At 34.7% G+C, this 18,296-nt stretch overlaps 1 protein-coding gene across 7 annotated transcripts in view; it reads right to left on the minus strand.

Moving 5' to 3' along the window:
- Nucleotides 1-18,296, minus strand: part of LOC124365823 — a 213,786-nt gene that overhangs the window by 14,783 nt on the left and 180,707 nt on the right. For 4 of the 7 annotated variants that reach the window (XM_046821868.1, XM_046821866.1, XM_046821867.1 and 1 more), the window contains 4 exons: nucleotides 11,149-11,276; nucleotides 8,200-8,328; nucleotides 2,162-2,375; nucleotides 311-448 (listed from right to left, as the gene is read on the minus strand). In XM_046821868.1, the coding sequence (XP_046677824.1) occupies nucleotides 311-448; nucleotides 2,162-2,375; nucleotides 8,200-8,328; nucleotides 11,149-11,276 (609 nt within the window). The remainder of the gene's footprint in view (nucleotides 1-310; nucleotides 449-2,161; nucleotides 2,376-8,199; nucleotides 8,329-11,148; nucleotides 11,277-18,296) is intronic. The other 3 variants (XM_046821870.1, XM_046821872.1, XM_046821869.1) reach the window with 1 other exon arrangement.

Genomic DNA, 18,296 nt, shown 5'->3' on the forward strand with positions numbered 1-18,296 from the left:
GTTTTCAGTTCTAACTAAACTGTCTATTTTTACAAAACAGGTTAATTCAAATGAAAAACAATGCTATGCAATGGTCATGAGCACGGGTGATATTTCAAAAATAAATGCAGTGGACTTCTCATGATGCGTATTTTAAAATCACATATTCAACGTTTCTCTTCAAAAATTCATGACAAATACATGAGAACTGTAGGGTATTGAATTTCTGCAAAGAGGTGCATGTCAATATAAGTGCTAATAGAAATCTAGCGAGTATTAAGGTGGAAAACTAGTGAAAGCTAGCGAGTAGGTGGCCAGCAGTGTGAGCTACCTTGCTGCAACGATGACTCTCGCCGCTTCTTCGCCCTCAACGGTTCCTCCAAGCTCTCCATACCGGTGTCGTTCTCATCACGCTCGCTAGACAGCGAGCGTTGCGCAGACAACAGCGTCTTTTTGTTGTTTAGTGGAACTTTAGACGTTAAGCGACAGAGAAAGCCACAGAGAGGGAAAGAGAAGAGACAGAGAAATTAGAACAGACACAGCCTCATGGACAGAGGTGCAGACAAATCATGTTTCAATGTGTTAAGTTGTTCATTTCCCAACAGCTTGACAAATAATGGCTTTAACTTGAAAGAAAATATATTAATTGATTATAAAAATCACAACATTGTAATGAAAGTTTTTTTGTATTTAATAAATATTGCAAACATATAAATGTTTAACACTTTCCACACGTTTTGTAAAACACATTAATTTGTTTTGAAAAACTTTTATTTCTTGAAAGTTGATTGACATTACATACAAAAAGTTTTTTAATTTTATAATACATTTTTGATATTTTTACTTACCGAAACAAACATATTGGACTAAAACATCTCTAAATAACATGTATTTTGACGTACTTTACATTTTTATAAACAAAATAATAATTTAAAACACTCCCAAATGTTCAAAATAAATAAATTAAAATGTCCAAAGTAATGTTTGAAGTTTAACACAAATTTATCGAAGAACATCACATACTTAATTTCTTTTACTTAGTTGTTTTATAACAGTATTAAATGCGATTATTTGGCCAATATTGATTGAAAAACTTATATTTACAAGAGTTTGAATTACGAAACTAAATAAATTGCAAGTAAACTGAGAATTAGCAGTAATAATTTAATTTAACAAGTAAAATAAACTAGTATTATGAAAATTTATTTAGCAATGAAATATTGTTCAAGTAGTTCTGAAATAATTTAAATGTAGTGGCAAATGTCAAAACCAACACTGATGGCCAATAAAGAAGCTAGGCTAGTGTAAATATAGTCACTGTGCAAGAGTGAGAACTTATCTGGCCTGTCATCAGAGCTGACGTAATTTAATACAATAATGGGGCTATCCTGGATTTTGAAAGGAAAGTGTTAAACAAAACTTGAAAAATTTGTAAATATAATAAAGTTTACACTGAATTTGAAAATAAATTAGTTTAGTTAAATTTAAATCAAATCTAATGTATCATTGTTTAGTTGGTTATGAATATTTGAGAAATAAACACTTTACTAAAATAATTTTATAGTGTAGAAAAAATATTCCTTACATTATTTGAAATAATTTTTTGTCACTCCATAAATAAATATAAAACAATATGGCATTAGAAAATAATTTAAACAATCACCAACAAATTTTACTGAAGGTTGGTTAACTCTTCACAACCAATATATTTGTATATTTTATAAAATATTTCAAATTAATGAAATTATGATTAAAAAAATGTATATATTAAAAAAGGAACAAATTGACTAACATTGTTGAAAGACTGTAAGAACATTAAAGGTAACAAATATTACACACAACAGAAACACGTAGCTAAGACTACACAGTCATGCCAAATCCAAGAACCAATTAACTTTTATGTTACAGTGATTTGTTCGTGGTCTCTCTTGGAATAACAATTGTAGTAATGTTGACTGTAGAACATCTGAGCATGATCTGTTAAATTACACTTATGAATGTATTTTTCTAAATGTAAAATAACCGTGTTGTGAAAATGTTGTCATCTCCACAATGAAAAACTGTCTACAGACATATGACACAGTACGACCGAAAAGCCTTTCACAGACAAAACACAAAACTACACGAGTAGGATGACACCACACTGAAAGGAAACTCGAGAACATGAGAGGTGAAAGCTCACCTTCGTTGGTCTGTGACGTGACGAATGTCTTGATGAGGGTATCGGTAGTCTGTGTGTAGAGAGAGAGGGCATACCGTAGTGACTGGAGCTCTGGACTCTTCTCCAGGAATGTCTTTTTGAGACCATTTCCTCCAGCATGGAAGTATTGCTTGATGGTGTCTAGCGCAACGTCCAGAACAGCACACTGCTTCGGAGAAAGGTTCTTCTCTACCTCCTGAATGTGGGAAATTAATTTATTACAAGACAAGCTCAGAAAATGTATGCTTATGCAAAAAGTAATATTTCTTGTAAATTTGTAACTAACCAGGATCTATTTACTTAAGTTAAAGCACCCTGGTAAAAGCCTGTGGTCCAAGGAGGCGTACAGAGTTGAGTTAAACAGGAGACCAGTCTCTTCAAACTAAGGAGTCTATATATTACCATATAAAAACACTAATTACGGTCTACAGACAATGTAGAAAAATACTGAGGTAATCAGACAAGTCAATGTTTTTACTGGGTTATTCATCACTCATTTACAGTTTTAAAACTTAAATAAAACACTGTTTCGAAGTGAATAATTTTTACCAGTTATTTCCAACCCATTTTAAGACCTGGATGAAAATCCCGGAGAACTATTTAGCAAGTGGAATAAAATAAAATGATTTATCAGTCTAATAGAAAGTTAAAATATTTTGTCTTGTCAAGATATAAGAACACTAAATACTAAATAACAATAAAAAATACTAACTAAAACACTAGTTATATACACCTAAAACCAGATTTATATCCAGATGATACTTCACCTTAATTATTTTTTGTTAAAGTCAGGCTGAATTGAAGTCTAAAAAATATATTCTTTTGTATTATTTAAAAGTCTTTGTTATGGCCCGGCCTTGGATTTTTAATACTATTTGTTCCTTAATCATAGTTAATTTGTGTTGCATATATTGTAATTAGCTTATTATCTTAGTGTAAGCTCATGTAGACATTATTTTATTGTTAGAGAGGAGATCTGGTGTCTTAAATATTAATAAATATAAATAAATAAGGACTTTATTTTGGAGCGGTTTTCAACAATAATTGCTGGTTTACAAAACGACTCATGTCTTATTATAGTTCTTAAAAAAATTAAAAGCTTATTTTATAGTTATTAATAAATAAAACACAATATTAGACATACAGTTATATATGGCTATATCACCTTGTATTGTACATTAAATACTTGTATATATTTTTCTTTGTATGTCGTTTCAGATACACCCTGGCCTGTTACGCTGGAGGAGGACAGTTCATTATATAATTTGGAAGCAAAGTACGCAAATCGCTTTCTTTCAAATTCACGGCGAACGCGAGGCATCTCCAACACTTGATCCTGTCTAGTACTGCGAGATCGGACTTGAGACCTGCTTTTTAGTTTTTTTTCTCAGATATCCCGGCCTGCCAGTGGTCAGGATTCTGTAAACCAGGCATGAGGAGCGCAGGGTACAAGTATCAGCTACAGTCAACAAACCCAGCGATCGTCGAGCCTCCGAAACATGGTCAAACCTTCTTAAACCACATACATACCTTACACACATATTTTGGACCTCTGTTAATTTTTCTAAATTCTCCTTTAGACACAATGTTGCCATAGACAGGGAGGCAATAATCGATCACCAGAGAGCACAAGAGCCCGGACAAGGCGAAGCCTGGTCTCTCTAAGAAACATGTGCCTATGCTTGTATAGCATTCTCAGTCGAACCAAGTGTTCGCCGACAAACAGCACTTACATGACCAGATAGCGTGAGGCCACTATCAAGCATGAGGCCCAAGAGCTTTGACGATTCACACTCCTTCAGTCTGACACTGCCAAGCAACACCTCACCCACTGTCTCCGAACCCACATTGGAAGGAATCGACAACACACTACACTTTTCCTTGTTCAGTTTAATCCCATGCCTCTCAGACCAATCATGGACTATGCTTAAGTCAGCATTCAAAATGGAAAACTGCTGAGTCAGCTCTTTCCGGCATCATATGAAACACACAGTTGAGCATCATCGGCGTATGAATACAAGCGACTATGTTGCAAGTCTGAACCCATAGTGGCGGAAAACAGGGTGAATAGAATGGGCCCAACTTCCCTGTGGAACACCAGCAACTCTATTTAAAGATGAGGAGAAATCCATCCCAATTTTTAACCTTTTTGTCTCCTATTCACCAAATAGGAATCAAACCAAGAAACCACCTCTGGTCGAAAACCATAAAAATGCATGACAGCCAACAACATCCTGTGGTCTATTGAGTCGAATGCATGTGAAAAGTCCAGCATTGCAAGAAGAGATGCTTTCTTATCCGCCCTTGCGTGAAGCAACTCGTTCACAAACGAGCAAAAGCGCAGTTGCAGTGCTATGGTCCTTCCTGAACCAGACTGTAAGGCTGGAATGATATTCTCTGACTCCAGAAAATTGTACCATTTGTGAAACAACCAGCTTCTCCATTATCTTCGACAGGGCAGGCAATACCGAAATTGGACGCAGCTCGGATACAGATGAAGGTGCTTTGACTTTGGGAAGAGGCAGTACAATTGCCTCCTTCCATGCATCCGGAAAAGTGGAAGTGGCCAATGACTGGTTAGCTAAATGTGTTATGGCATCATACAATACGGACTTATCATTTTAATCATTTTTATTGATATGCCATCTGCTCCAACTGCCTCTGATGTGATGCTATTCAAAGCTTCCTGCACTTCTCTCCTTGTAACACTCCTGAAATAGAAATCACAAGTGACACTCTCTGATTTGTTTCTTTCATAGAACTGTACGCAATCATCATTTGCCATGATACCTAAGCCCATACCAACGAAATACTTATTGATTTCTTCCAAATCTTTTACAAAGTTGGGTTATGGCTGGATCGAATTGGATCAGTGACACCACTTTGTCCTTATTTTTAGTCCAAAAAGTCTCTAGAGCTTTTACATTTCTCCATTTCAGTTCTAAAATAAAATTTTGTTTTGATCGTCTTATTTTCATTGTTGAGCATATTTCTAACCTTACAATATGTTTTTTTTACAAGTTTCATTTCCTGTAGATAGCATTTTCTTCTTATAATAATCTTTTTCTATGGTTAGTTGAATGATTTGTTTTATTTCTCCATGGAGATTTCTTTCTGGTCACTCTCTTATGGTACTAGAGGTGCATTTTCATTAAAAACTTGAATAATAGCAGAATTAATAAAATCTAGAATGTCATCTACATTGTTCATAGACATAGCATCTTCCCACCTAATACTGGACGTACAATGTATCATATTGTCAATGTCAAATCGGGAGAAGTCACGATAAGTAAGAAATCTAGGAGGCCTTCTTGATTTTTTTGTTTTTATATCGACATATGTCATCTTGTGATCAGATACTCGAACACCTCTTGAGTCATAGATGGTTGACATATCCACGACGTCACACTGTACGTATTTAACATTGCTATTTACAATAATGTGATCAATCAAAGTTGCACAGGTTTTTTAGTAACCCTTGTAGCAACTTTAACCAACTGAGTCACCTCAAGGCTCTTAAAGAGTTTATTTGCAAAGCGGGTCTCTGGGGATGATAAAATCTAACAAGTTAATATTCAAGTCACCACATTACAACAATATTATCTGCGTACTGGGCCATATCATAAAATACAAAGTGGAGAGCGGGCTCTAGACAAGTGTAAGGCATATCTCCTGGTCTATAGATAATGCAAATACAGAAAGATTCACTTTTACACTTCAATATTCCACAAATATGCTCTGGAAAATTACACTCTTCAAATTGAAGTGATTTCAGCAAAAATTGTAGGCAGTTCTTCACATATAGTGCCACTCCACCACCTCTGGAGGCAACTGCATTTCCCTTTCTGTCGCTCCTAAACAATGAATATCCACTCATCGCAAACTCATCAGAAGATTTACTTTCATTCAGCCAAGTTTCCGAAACACCAAAAACATCCAGGTTTAAATCCTCTACCACGGCACGCATCTCTTCGAAGCCCGTGGAAAGAGAGTTCATATTTAGTAACATCTATAATATTTATGAGAGGGTCACCTAGAGGTGGTAATTGCTACTTCTCATCTCAGAGCATGGGAAGCGACAGAGCTTTCACTCCCAGACAAGAATAGGCCTTCCATGGACCAAAGGATGTCAACCCCCAAGTTTATGGTAGGTTCACCTTGGTGGTGGAAGGGCTGGACCTAAAGTCTCGTGAGAAGGGCAATACTTTGACCTCAGGACAAGGACCCAGAGCCACTCTCCTCAAATTAGTATAGTTTCAGCACTCAATATGGTAGGGAGTACCAGCTCTCTACATGCCATTTAGTTTAGGACAGAGGGCTGCAGCCCTCTGTATATCATATTAATTTAGTAGTTCTTTAACTTGCAATACAGTCCACTTTAGTTAATATAATATGTATCATAGTAGTTAGTGTCATTTTTATATAAATTCAATGTTTAAGTTACCAAAGTGTTTTATTTATAGACAACTAATTCTGATACTCAATGTGTACCATGCGCCCCAACAGACTTTAATGTAGGAATCTTCATGTTAACGGCAGTTTATTGAAAAAATCTTAAATAATGTACAAAAAGTATGTTTTAAAATGGGTTGTTTAATGAGTACGCACTGGTAGAGAATAAAGAGTACATGTTATTTAGGGAAATGAAGGGATTTAATTACATTCTTTTAAAAGTTAAGTTAAAACTTCCATTATGTAAATACTTCTTACTGTCAAAATTGGTTGGTTGTAACATGCCTCTAGATATTTTTTTTAATTCTTAATTTCCTAGATTTTGAACTTCAACAAATAATTTTATATCTCATTGCATATTCAAAATAGCCAAAGTAAATAATGTATCTGTTTGTAAATCCCTCAAATCTTAATTTGTTATTGTGTAACATACTGAATGTAGTTTTCAATTTCACTTACAGATGTAATTTTCCCGTCTTAGATTGTTATCCAAAATAACACCAAGAAACTTACAATTTTTTTGGAAGGTCACTTATTTTTTTGAACAGTTATTTTCTGTTGCTATTTAATTTTTGTAGTACAGTGAAAATTAAGTTGGATGTTTTAGGAATATTTAAGAACAGTTTTTTATGATGTTAAAAATCAAATTAATGATTTGATGTAATTTTTGAAATAGCCTTCTATTAGATTTATTGACACTTGTCATGTACAAGGAGAATAAATTAATCTGCCACATAAAAAATCAATCTGATTGGGTAAGTTATTTATAAAAATTAATAATATGGAGTCTAAAACGGATCCTTGGAGTACACCTGCATTTATATAGCAGGAAGAAGATAGCTCTAAACCAAAAGAGAGAAACTCCTGTTACACCACAATACTCCTATTCATTCAAAGAAATTTTATGGTCTATACATCACAAACCTTCCGGAGGCACAGAACAGGTCTAAGATCACCTCTCCCTGGTCTACGGTATGGCAAGCATGCCCACGGATCGAATTGCATTACGTGGAAGGTACATCAGAGTAGCTGTAATAAGGAATCTACATATATTTGGTTAGAGCCCCTTGTAGTTTTACTATACTGCATATATTAAAATAATCATATTGGTAAAACTGAAATCACACATTAAATAGTGTTTCAGTTTGAGTTATTTTGTTACACCTGAAACCTGACTGAAGTACCTTATAAAAAATTGTGACTCGTATAAGATGGGGGCAAGTAAATGTACTAGTTAGTTAATTTAAATTTCTTTAACATAGTAGATTTACTGTACAGATAATAAGAACCTTAGTGAGCACATAATGATTAGATGGTGACGCATATGGTGGTTAATGAAAATGTTTACACTAGTAGGTTTTTGAAACTTCTGTTACTCTAAAACTTTATCCCTCTGTATATTACTCCCCCCCCCCCCCCCCATTAAATATTTAAGCTCAGCTTTTGCTGAATCTTGGATACACTGGACCTCTCTTGATAAACATATGGTGTTTCTCAATGTCCTGAGCCACATTATAACAAATTATGAAGCGGAACTAAGAAACTCCAAAAGACTTCACCAGACATACCATGACTCCACTCAGAGCATTCTTGACGTCTTGTTTGCCCGCCATATTCTTGATCAGACGTGACATGTCCTCCATCTTGGCGTTGGCTGCTAAGTTCTTGGCATTGTCTGTCAGATTCTTCAGGATCATCTGAGTCATAAAAGCACAATTTAAATAAACTGATAATCAAATTGTTTAAGGTCTTTATATTTTTACAACACTTATAAGTTATACCTAAATATAGTCAACATTTTGTAAACTGAAAGTCTGATTTAAAAAGATAATGAAATATTTGTTAAACCCTTTAACTCTTATAACTTATATAAGAGACATTGTCCAACATCGTGATGTTGCCATTTCACTCACATGTTGGATGGCATCCGGCTTTGTAATGACGCGACTTTCACTTAATTTTCCTCTATGTGATGTTTCTGGTTGGTGCTAAAATACCTTAGCATTATCAGGAACTAATACATAGTTCTATAACCACTAGTTTGCTAAAAATTTTTCACTGAAATATGCTAAAATAAAAACAAGCTAAGAGGCATACAAGTATAAGAATTCAATTGGAAAGCCTTAAGTTTAAAAATACACACCTTACTAAACAATGTTCTTGTTAATTAACATCCATCAAACATCTGTGAGAATTGAAACTGAGTTTCAAACAGAACAGTAAAATAAAACTACACTGTGGGACAAAAAAGTGGGACAAGCTTTTAAATTGTTTTAACTGTGTAATATTTTATTTAAAATTAAATATTTCTACATTTCTCTTATCTGTAGCTGATTCCTCACATGCTTGCTTCAAATCTATCCTGAAACATCTTGCTTACTTTATTAATATTGCTAATCTTATCATGAGTCTAAAATAATGTCTTCCTTATCAGCTCAGAAGTGAACTTTCAACCCCTTTGTGATCATTGCCTGCCTCAGTCTGTGTGTCTATCCATTACTGCAGGTCATTCCCAGCTTAGACAACAACAGAAAATGCCTCTGTCACCAACAGATTGTGCCAGAGCCGTTGCTCTAGTTGATAGTGGTTTAACATTGCGAGAAGTAGAAAACATCACAGGGTTTTTCCCTAGATCCAGCATAAGCACAGCTGTGATTCGCTTTAGATTAACAGGAAGTTATGAAAGGAGGCAGGGATCAGGCCGTAATAGAACAACAAGTGCCAGAGATGATCGTTTTGTTGTGTCATTAAGTTTGCAAAATCGGTTCCGAACTTCTGTTGAAGTTCATAATGAGCTTATAAGAGCCCGTGGAGTGAATGTTTCCACACGAACAATTAGAAGAAGGTTACAGGAGGTGGGAATTGGAGCGTATCGCCCAGCTACAGGTCCTAGGCTGCTCCCGCACCACCGAAGAGCTCTGTTGGAGTTTGCTCGAACTCACGTAAATTGGACCGCAGAGCAGTGGAGCCCAGTGCTGTGGACCGATGAGTCTCGTTTCTCCCTGAGATCACCAGACGGTCGTGAAAGAGTGTGGAGACAGGCTGGAGAGAGGTTTGCTCAATGTGCAATATCGCCAAGAGACAGTTTTGATGGTGGGTCCATAATGGTTTGGGGAGGAATTTCAAGAGAGGCTCACACTGAGCTTGTAATTGTTAATAGAGGAACATTAAATGCTGAAAGGTATGTAGAAGAGGTTTTTTCTGAACATGTAGTGGTTTTTGCAGGATTTGTGGGTCCTAGATTCATGCTGATGCAAGATAATGCTCGTCCACACACACCGCAAGCGTGGTGCAAAATTACTTACGTGAAGTTGGAATCGAAGTAATGGAATGGCCCACACACAGCACGGATCTTAATCCATTAGAACACATCTGGGATGTCATGGGAAGATGAGCAATTAGAAATCATCAATGTGAGTTACACTCTTTGCAACAGCTTGGCTAGGCCCTGCAGGAGTGTAATAACTTGGACCAGGAGGTGATACGGGGCTTGATTGACAGCATCGGTCACAGACTACAGGCAGTCATCAGAGCCCGAGGTGGGAACACAAGATACTAAAACGCCTTTGGACTACTCCAAGTTCAAGAAAAAATCATTCTAACCATTTAATTTCTTTCTCCTTTTTTTGAATTTTAAGTTTTTTTTGGAATTAACATGTAATTACGAATAAATCTTTGTAAATTGTTCTTCGTTTGTTGCAGAAATGTGTAAAGAACACTTTTCAATTTGGTTTTTGGTTTTACATCAATAATAACATTAAAAGATTGAAAAATATTGAGTGTCCCACTATTTTTGTCCCTCAGTATATTTATAGTAATTGATTGATGTGTTGACTGGGTGTACAGTACCTCATCGATTCCTCATAATTTTTGAACAATTTCTATTTAGTAGAGTTAGTTGAATGATAGTAATGGCTTTTAATGACTGAACTAAACCAATTTCAACCTTCTCACTTATACTATAAGCACATATAAGGATGTCTGCTAATAATACCATCTACTAATGTAAACTAATTTTAGGTGCTCATATTCACACTTTCCATTTTCCATAAAAAAAGCCTAAGCAAGATGAAGATATTAGTTTGTAGCCCATACATTAAAAATGTTATTGTGATTTGTAACCTTACAATAGCCAGAAATAACTAATTGCTATACAAAATATATTTTTTTAAATATATTTCAAAATCAAAATGGCTAATATATGCCAGTTGACTCTTAAAAAGTCTAAATCTAAATACAAAAAGTTTACTCTGATTAATATGAGCTGACTTTATATTTGTTACTGTAGTCTTCATTTTACAGTTTGTTTAAGGGTTTATCTATGCCCACCTCATCTCCTCTCTTTTTTCTAAAAAAGAGAAGAAAGTATGAAATTGTGATTTGTTACTAAATTTTGCTTTATGAAGTAAAATTATGACTAACATCTCTAAACCTTTTTGAAGATCTTAAAAGACGTAAGTGCAATGTTTCGTATTGTTATATGAGTTAATTAGATGATGGTGTGAATAAAATCTTACACTCTTGTCTGTCATCGGTGGAAGGACAACAGCTTTCTCAAGAATCCTCATGACAATCTTCCAAAGCTCCTTCAGCAGTCTTTTGAGTACTGTCTTCTCACAAGATTGAGCGTACAATGACAGTGATCCTGTTAACAAAAACATAGTATTATTTTTATGCTAAGGGTTGCTAAGGCTCCCTGCAAATCCATACATAAAGTGTGTGATACTAAAAGAAGGTATACGAGGTATGGCTATTAAATAACGGGACTGACGCTGCAGTGGAACGAGTGTGCATGCGCCAACCAACAATGACCAACAGCTGTGTAGTTTGAGACTTCCTCTTCAGAATGCAGTAAGTCTCGTTTCTGTAAACAACATCGTTGTGTAATAACCTTCATTTATGTAAGTGTTGTTATTTTGTTTTGCCGGAAAAATGGTTAGCGTAATAATAGAGCAACGAATTGTTATTAAATTTCACGTTAAACTTGGAAAAAACCGCTACCGAAACTTATAATTTACTAAAAGAAGTGTATGTCAGTGAATGTTTATCGCGGACTCGTGTTTTTGAATGGTTTTAAGCGTTTTCAAGATGGTCGACAAGACGTGGAAGATGATTCGTGGCCAGGTCGTCCTTTAACATCAAAAACGGAAGACAATGTCGAAAAAGTTGTTAGTTTGATTCGGTCTGACCGACGATTAAGCATTCGTGCAGTTACAGAATCTGTAGGCATTGATAAAGAATGTGTACGGCAAATTTTACATGACAATTTGAACATGCGATAAGTGTGTGCAAAAATGGTACCAAAACTTCTTACGATTGATCAACAAGCAGCTCGTAAAAATGTTTGTACTGACACTTTGAATGCCATTGAAAATGACCCAAATTTATTGGAAAGAATAATAACATGTGATGAATCGTGGTTTTTTACTTATGATCCGGAAACAAAGCACCAATCCATGCATTGGAAGACCTCAACTTCACCGAGAGCCAAAAAAGCAAGAATGAGCAAGTCAAAATTTAAAGCAATGATGATTGTTTCTTTCGACATTCGTGGGATTGTGTACCTTCACTGGGTTCCTGAAGGTCAAACAATTAATCAACATTACTATCTTGAGGTACTTCATAAACTACGTGAAAGAGTAAGAAAAAAACGATCCGAAACGTGGAAGGACAAATCAAGGATTTTGCACCAACACAATGCGCCAGCTCATTCCGCGTTATCTGTCAAGCGGTTCCTGACCAAGTACAGCATCCCAGTGTTAGGACATCCACCTTACTCGCCAGACCTAGCACCATGCGACTTTTATCTTTTCCCTAAGGTGAAATCTGCATTGAAAGGTACGAGATTTGAATCCGTAGAAGCTGTTCAAGAAAAAGCGGCAAGAATCCTGAAAGAGTTGACAGAAGATGACTTTCAGCATTGTTTCCAACAATGGAAAATTCGCATGGAGCGTTGCAGGGATAGAGAAGGGGTGTATATTGAAGGTGATAATAAGTAATTATTTTTAAAATGAAAATAAATTTTTTTACAATATCAGTCCCGTTATTTAATAGCCATACCTCGTATTACTAAAGTTTTAACCTGTCAGTTTTTTAAATCCTAAAAACCAAACAAACACATTCTTACTAAATGTGATATTTTTATGAACCTCCACTCCATCCCTTTTACTAGCAGAAATCAAAGGTGATTATTCTCAGATTCTCAGATAACACAATTATCACAGTTGTTTTGTACAAGACCATTCATTCACATTAGAATAAACTGCTTCCCAAAATTAATGGCCAAAAAAAAACATTAAATTTAGATTTTACTTTCTTAACTTATTCATATAAGAATAAGAATAAGAATAATTTTTATTCCAAGAATGCTGTTAATGTATTTACAATATTATGATGGAATAATACTAGCTATCTTATCAAGTAGTGATAGCTAGCGCAAACAAAACTTTACAATTGAGCGAACAATTCATTACAGGCTGTTGTCCACACAGTAACTTGTCACTTGCCAAATCCATTGGAATTGCCTGGACAGTTCTACTAATGCTGAAGCGTTCTGTTACACTGTTATACACTATTTGCATGACCATTGCCCGGACAGATACACTGTTTAGAGACAGAACCATATCGACGCCTCCGAATAAGAACATCGTATCTCAAAATCTGCAATTTTTCAGGAGAGCAGTTTGGAAGTTATAGAAAATCCCTGAGCCCAGACTATCTATATATATAAAAATGAAACTGTTCGTGTGTAACAGCATCACTCACAAACGGCTGGACGGATTCGCCTAATTTTTTTTTTAATTTGTTCGTCTTGATCTGTAGAAGGTTATAGGATACTTTTTATCCCTTTCCCGATTCAGGATTCCGCCCCACTGGTTACAGAAATACCCGTAAGAAATGCATTGCAGCAAACATATGTTATTAAGTGAAAGAGTCTTTTCAAATTTTTAATCAGCTGTTCTTTGTAAACATATATAATGCGACAAAAAATTGTTGTTATTTTTGACAGTAACTAAGTAAACATAAATATTTTTGACGTTTCTATGTAAACAACTTCATCCCTCGCATCCCCTTAATTCCATCCGACTTGCCATTTGAATTTAAGAGACTTCAGTTCCCCGTTCGACTTGCGTTCGCAATGACGATTAATAAGGCACAAGGACAATCACTTAACGTCGCAGGAATCCATCTGGAACCCTCATGTTTCTCGCACGGTCAATTATACGTCGCTTGCTCAAGAGTCGGAAACCCGAAGAACCTTTATATTTATGCTCCAAATAATACAACTAATAATGTTGTTTACCAAAACGCATTAAAATAAACAAAAAACTTTTATAATAGATTTTGTGATATGCTACGATGTATTAGTAGAGCAATAAATTAATTGGAAAAACGTATAATAAAATTAGTATTTCTTTTCGATGCTTGATTGATGTAGCCCTCTCTACTGCCACGCGAGCGGAGCCGCGGGTTTAGGCTAGTTCTCTCTAAAGTAATGAATTTTGTATTGATAAATACACTTATGCTGACACACATTTTAGTAGTATTGTGCATGAAGAATTTTTATTATTTAGATTGTTTACTGAGTTACGATTTTTTATACTCACAGTTTTCCAAATAAGAACATCGTATCTTGAGTTAAGATATTCTTATATGGAAAAAATTTTATCTTCTACTCACAGTTTTCCAAATAAGAACGTCGTATCTTCAGTTAAGATGTTCTTATATGGAAGAAATTTCATCTTCACTGTTTTGACTCGGGTAATTTAATGAGTAAAAGTTATTGTTTTAGAAAGGAACAGTTAATTTTATTTATTAAAGAAACATTTTCATGATTAAAACTATATAAAGCTATCATTATTTTACTATTAAGAAACAAATTATGATTGATATTACATACAAAATGCAGACTACAGCAAAATGCAGTAGTTTTTATGCTTTAAAACAGCTCAAATTACTACTTCAAACAGTATTTAAACCTTATAGAAACATAAAACTGTTTTAAATTGGAATACAACAAATTCTGAATACACAATATTTAGTATTCATAAATACAACTCTATTCACAATCACTTTCTACACTTGTGGTGGTCTTGCTATGTTTTAGTTTTCTAAAAAAATGTTGGTACATTACTGGAATTTGCATACCATTGCACAAAGATAAAAGATCTTTATATTTTGAAGTTGTTATTGCTAACTTAGACTTGTAAGCAGGTCCTAAAACTAAGTCTTCAATATTTCTTCTGCTTCCAGTGTGCTTATGGTACAGATCAAGTACAAAGCATGTCTCTTTAGTATGGTTATATTTTAAAGTCAGTGTTGTAGGGTTATCCTTTTCCATATATGAACTTCCTTTATACAGTTCCACTTAATCTTTTCTCCATTTATATCAATCTGCTAGTTCCTGTTATCAAATGTTACCAGATCTTTACATTTTACAATGTCTTTTTGACATACCTCTTTAACAATATATTTTTCTCCACTTGACTTAGCCATCCGTATGAGCATGACCCATTGTTCAGGAACATAAATGGTTTGGTTCTTGCTCCTCCTCTCAATTAGTGCATGCATAGAATCACCTTCATTCTGTGTGTACCCTTTTTCTAAAAAGCGATGAGTGATCGTTACACTCAGTTTTTCCGCCATAGCTGAATACATACTGTACATGATACGATTTCTGTTTTGGCCAGGGAAGTTATCGGAGTAAAAAATAAATTCCTTGACACCATCTTTTACTCTAGACAAGATAAAATCCATAACGAAGCTAGCAAGTTCATTGGAACCTTTTTTCCTTATTTCTTCATGCCAGAAGTAGCTGTATCCTTTGTTATTGCCAATATAAAAAATTGTAACAAGCGTACTTTCTCTTGTAATAAAATATACTTACATCGGATTGAGGGATGTTCAAGGTCTTCTGCAAGTCGAAGACAGCTACACTTACTGACTTGTCACTTTGTGCTCTTTTCTTATCTCTATCTTTCATTTCTCTTACAGCATTTTTGTTTTTCCATAACTCACAATGGTCTTTCTTGGGAACAAAAAAGCCCAGATTGAATTCTGAATTAAATATATCAGTATATTGCCTGATTGTTGCACTTTCTCCACCTTTGTCTTTTGGCATTCCTGGTATAGCCGATACATTTTTGCGATGCTCAATCCTTGCTCAAGATACTGTCGCTTACTTTCCTTTCTTATACAGTGGGATTCGAGACTTTTAGAAGATTTAATGTGATTTCTTACACTTTGTTTAATAGAATGGCTTAAAATCCACTTACCACGCTCAGTGTGTTTCCCCCTTTTATCTGGGGTTACTGTTACTTCATCAGACCTTTCCAGTTTATTGAACGCTGTCCTAACCCACATATCAGTTATGCTTAATGTATCTAAGTACATTTTTTTGCATACTTGAATAGAGGTGTTTTGAACTGGAATAGTATATTTAATTGAATAATTTCTTCCGAATCTCTATTTTCTTTGGTGGTTGCAGTTGTTTTGTCTGTCTTGGTAGCAGTTTTCACTATGAAATCCCATTCCTCGTATGATTGCCTAATTTCCAAAAGTTTTCAAAGATAACAAGGCGTTGTTCTTGGTTTACCCTCGTTTGGCATTTCAATCGGCATTTTTCAATGCAACCACCACCCATTGTTTTAGCCGAAACAATTTTTTTTGGTAGTAGGGCTAACATATTCCAAGCCAAGGTTTTTCAATCTTTTGGCTTTCACACTTTGCCAATTTTCAACAGAAACACTCCTTTTTTTGCCAGGACAAGTTTTTAGCACACATACACTTTGCTTCCTTTTTTTATTAGTATTGGTACAATCGACTTCTGGTAAATCAGTAATATTTGTGTTCTGATTTTCTTTCCTACCACTGGAGGAGGAATCTTGAGTGTTGCTTTGATAAGCCAGTGGCAGGGGATTGTTTGATTGGCCTATTAGAATAGTAACTTTTTTGCTACTTGGAGCAAATAATTGTCTAGTAGCTTTTCTTTTATTACTTCTTTTAATGCTGCTAAACTCATTCTCTGATTCATCACTTTCTTCACCAAACGGCTCCCAATCTGAATCATCCCAAAATTCCTCTTCGTAGTCATTTATATCTTCTATAAAATTTTTCAACAATTTCTGCAGTTGCAGCTTGCTCTGGATTTAGAGGCGATGAGCGGAGATCTATCTCGATCACATGAAATAATAAACTTACCTTTTATTGAAGATGTAGAAGGCTTTGTTATCATGTCTACCATTAGTCGACCTCTTAAAGTCATTTTTAAATGTTATATTACTTCTGATTACATTGAATTATCCAAAAGGAAAAACATAACCTATAAGAACAAAGCTGAAACACCAATACACAATAAGCAGCTGACTACTACACCAAGATGCTAATATTACTATTTTCTGACATTGAACAGCTGATTTAAATAATCAGTGAGGCAACTCATGAGTTCCAAAATAACTTTTATAAGAATAGCTCATTTTATAGAACAACGAAAACATAATGTTTTTAAACTAATGCCTTGAAATGTTATAAACATAACATCACATTGTTTTGAAATGTTCTAAACTTACCATGAACTACAAAACATCCCAAAAATCATCGTATCTCAAGATACGATGTTATTATTGGGAAACATAGAATTGTTAGAAAAGATACGATGTTTTATTTGCATTGATTAATTTAAAGACAAAAATCAGTTTTAACACAGAATTTATACATAAAATAGAAGATTTTCTTCTCCATTGTTTATAGTAAAAATATAAAAAAACATAAAATTTGAGTTACGATGTTCTTATTCGGAGGCGTCGATATCAAAATCAAGGTCATCCCAAGCATTTCTGATTCTTTTGAATATCATTCATCACAACTGGTAAGTTATTATGATTTTATATTACCTAGTTATAAAAATGTTTTGACAAAATTGCTGGCTTCTGACCACAAACCCCAATTAATTATTTACACATATGAACGTAATATTATCTTATATGATGGATTTGTAGCATAATGAACCAAAACTTAATGAAAATCGTGAGTTTGGAATTAGCCAAATATGGGGTACATAAAATGGCCCGCTTGCCATAGTGTTACGATCCAGGCCCCACGTTGGCTGTACGATTTTGCTACGTTCGTCGTCCCCCGTTTGTTGTGCCAATTTGCTCACGATCAGTTTTCTAAGTGTGCTGCCCCTCGTTGGTTGTGCGACTTGCTTACGATCAGTTTTTTAAACCGCTTTTTAACATGTGTTGTAGTCCCCTGTTGGCTGACTCATATTGTTCGAAGTCGGTATTTAAATAACGATCAAAGTTCAATGTCTGTGGTGTTGTTGGAAGTGTAGTTTGTATTAGTGAAAGTAGGCTACACGTTATATATATCTAGCACTGGGTCTATATTTATCTCAGGTTTTTTAAGTAGGTTGAATGATGGTTCAAACTTAATATTACTCTATTGAAAGTTCTGATCAATATGATTGTTTATATCATAATAAAGTTCACAAAATATTCACTGTTCTTATCAATCACTTTGAATCAAATACGTTTTGAAAGTAATATTCTCTAAGCTAAGCTTATTTTCTTACTTACCACATTTCTTTGTAGATGGGATAGTCAATGAAAGACAAAGCAAATGACTTTGACGTCAATTTATTTTATGTTATACTGTCTAATTCTAC

The sequence above is a fragment of the Homalodisca vitripennis genome, chromosome 7 (assembly GCF_021130785.1).
Source record: "Homalodisca vitripennis isolate AUS2020 chromosome 7, UT_GWSS_2.1, whole genome shotgun sequence".
NCBI lineage: Eukaryota > Metazoa > Arthropoda > Insecta > Hemiptera > Cicadellidae > Homalodisca > Homalodisca vitripennis.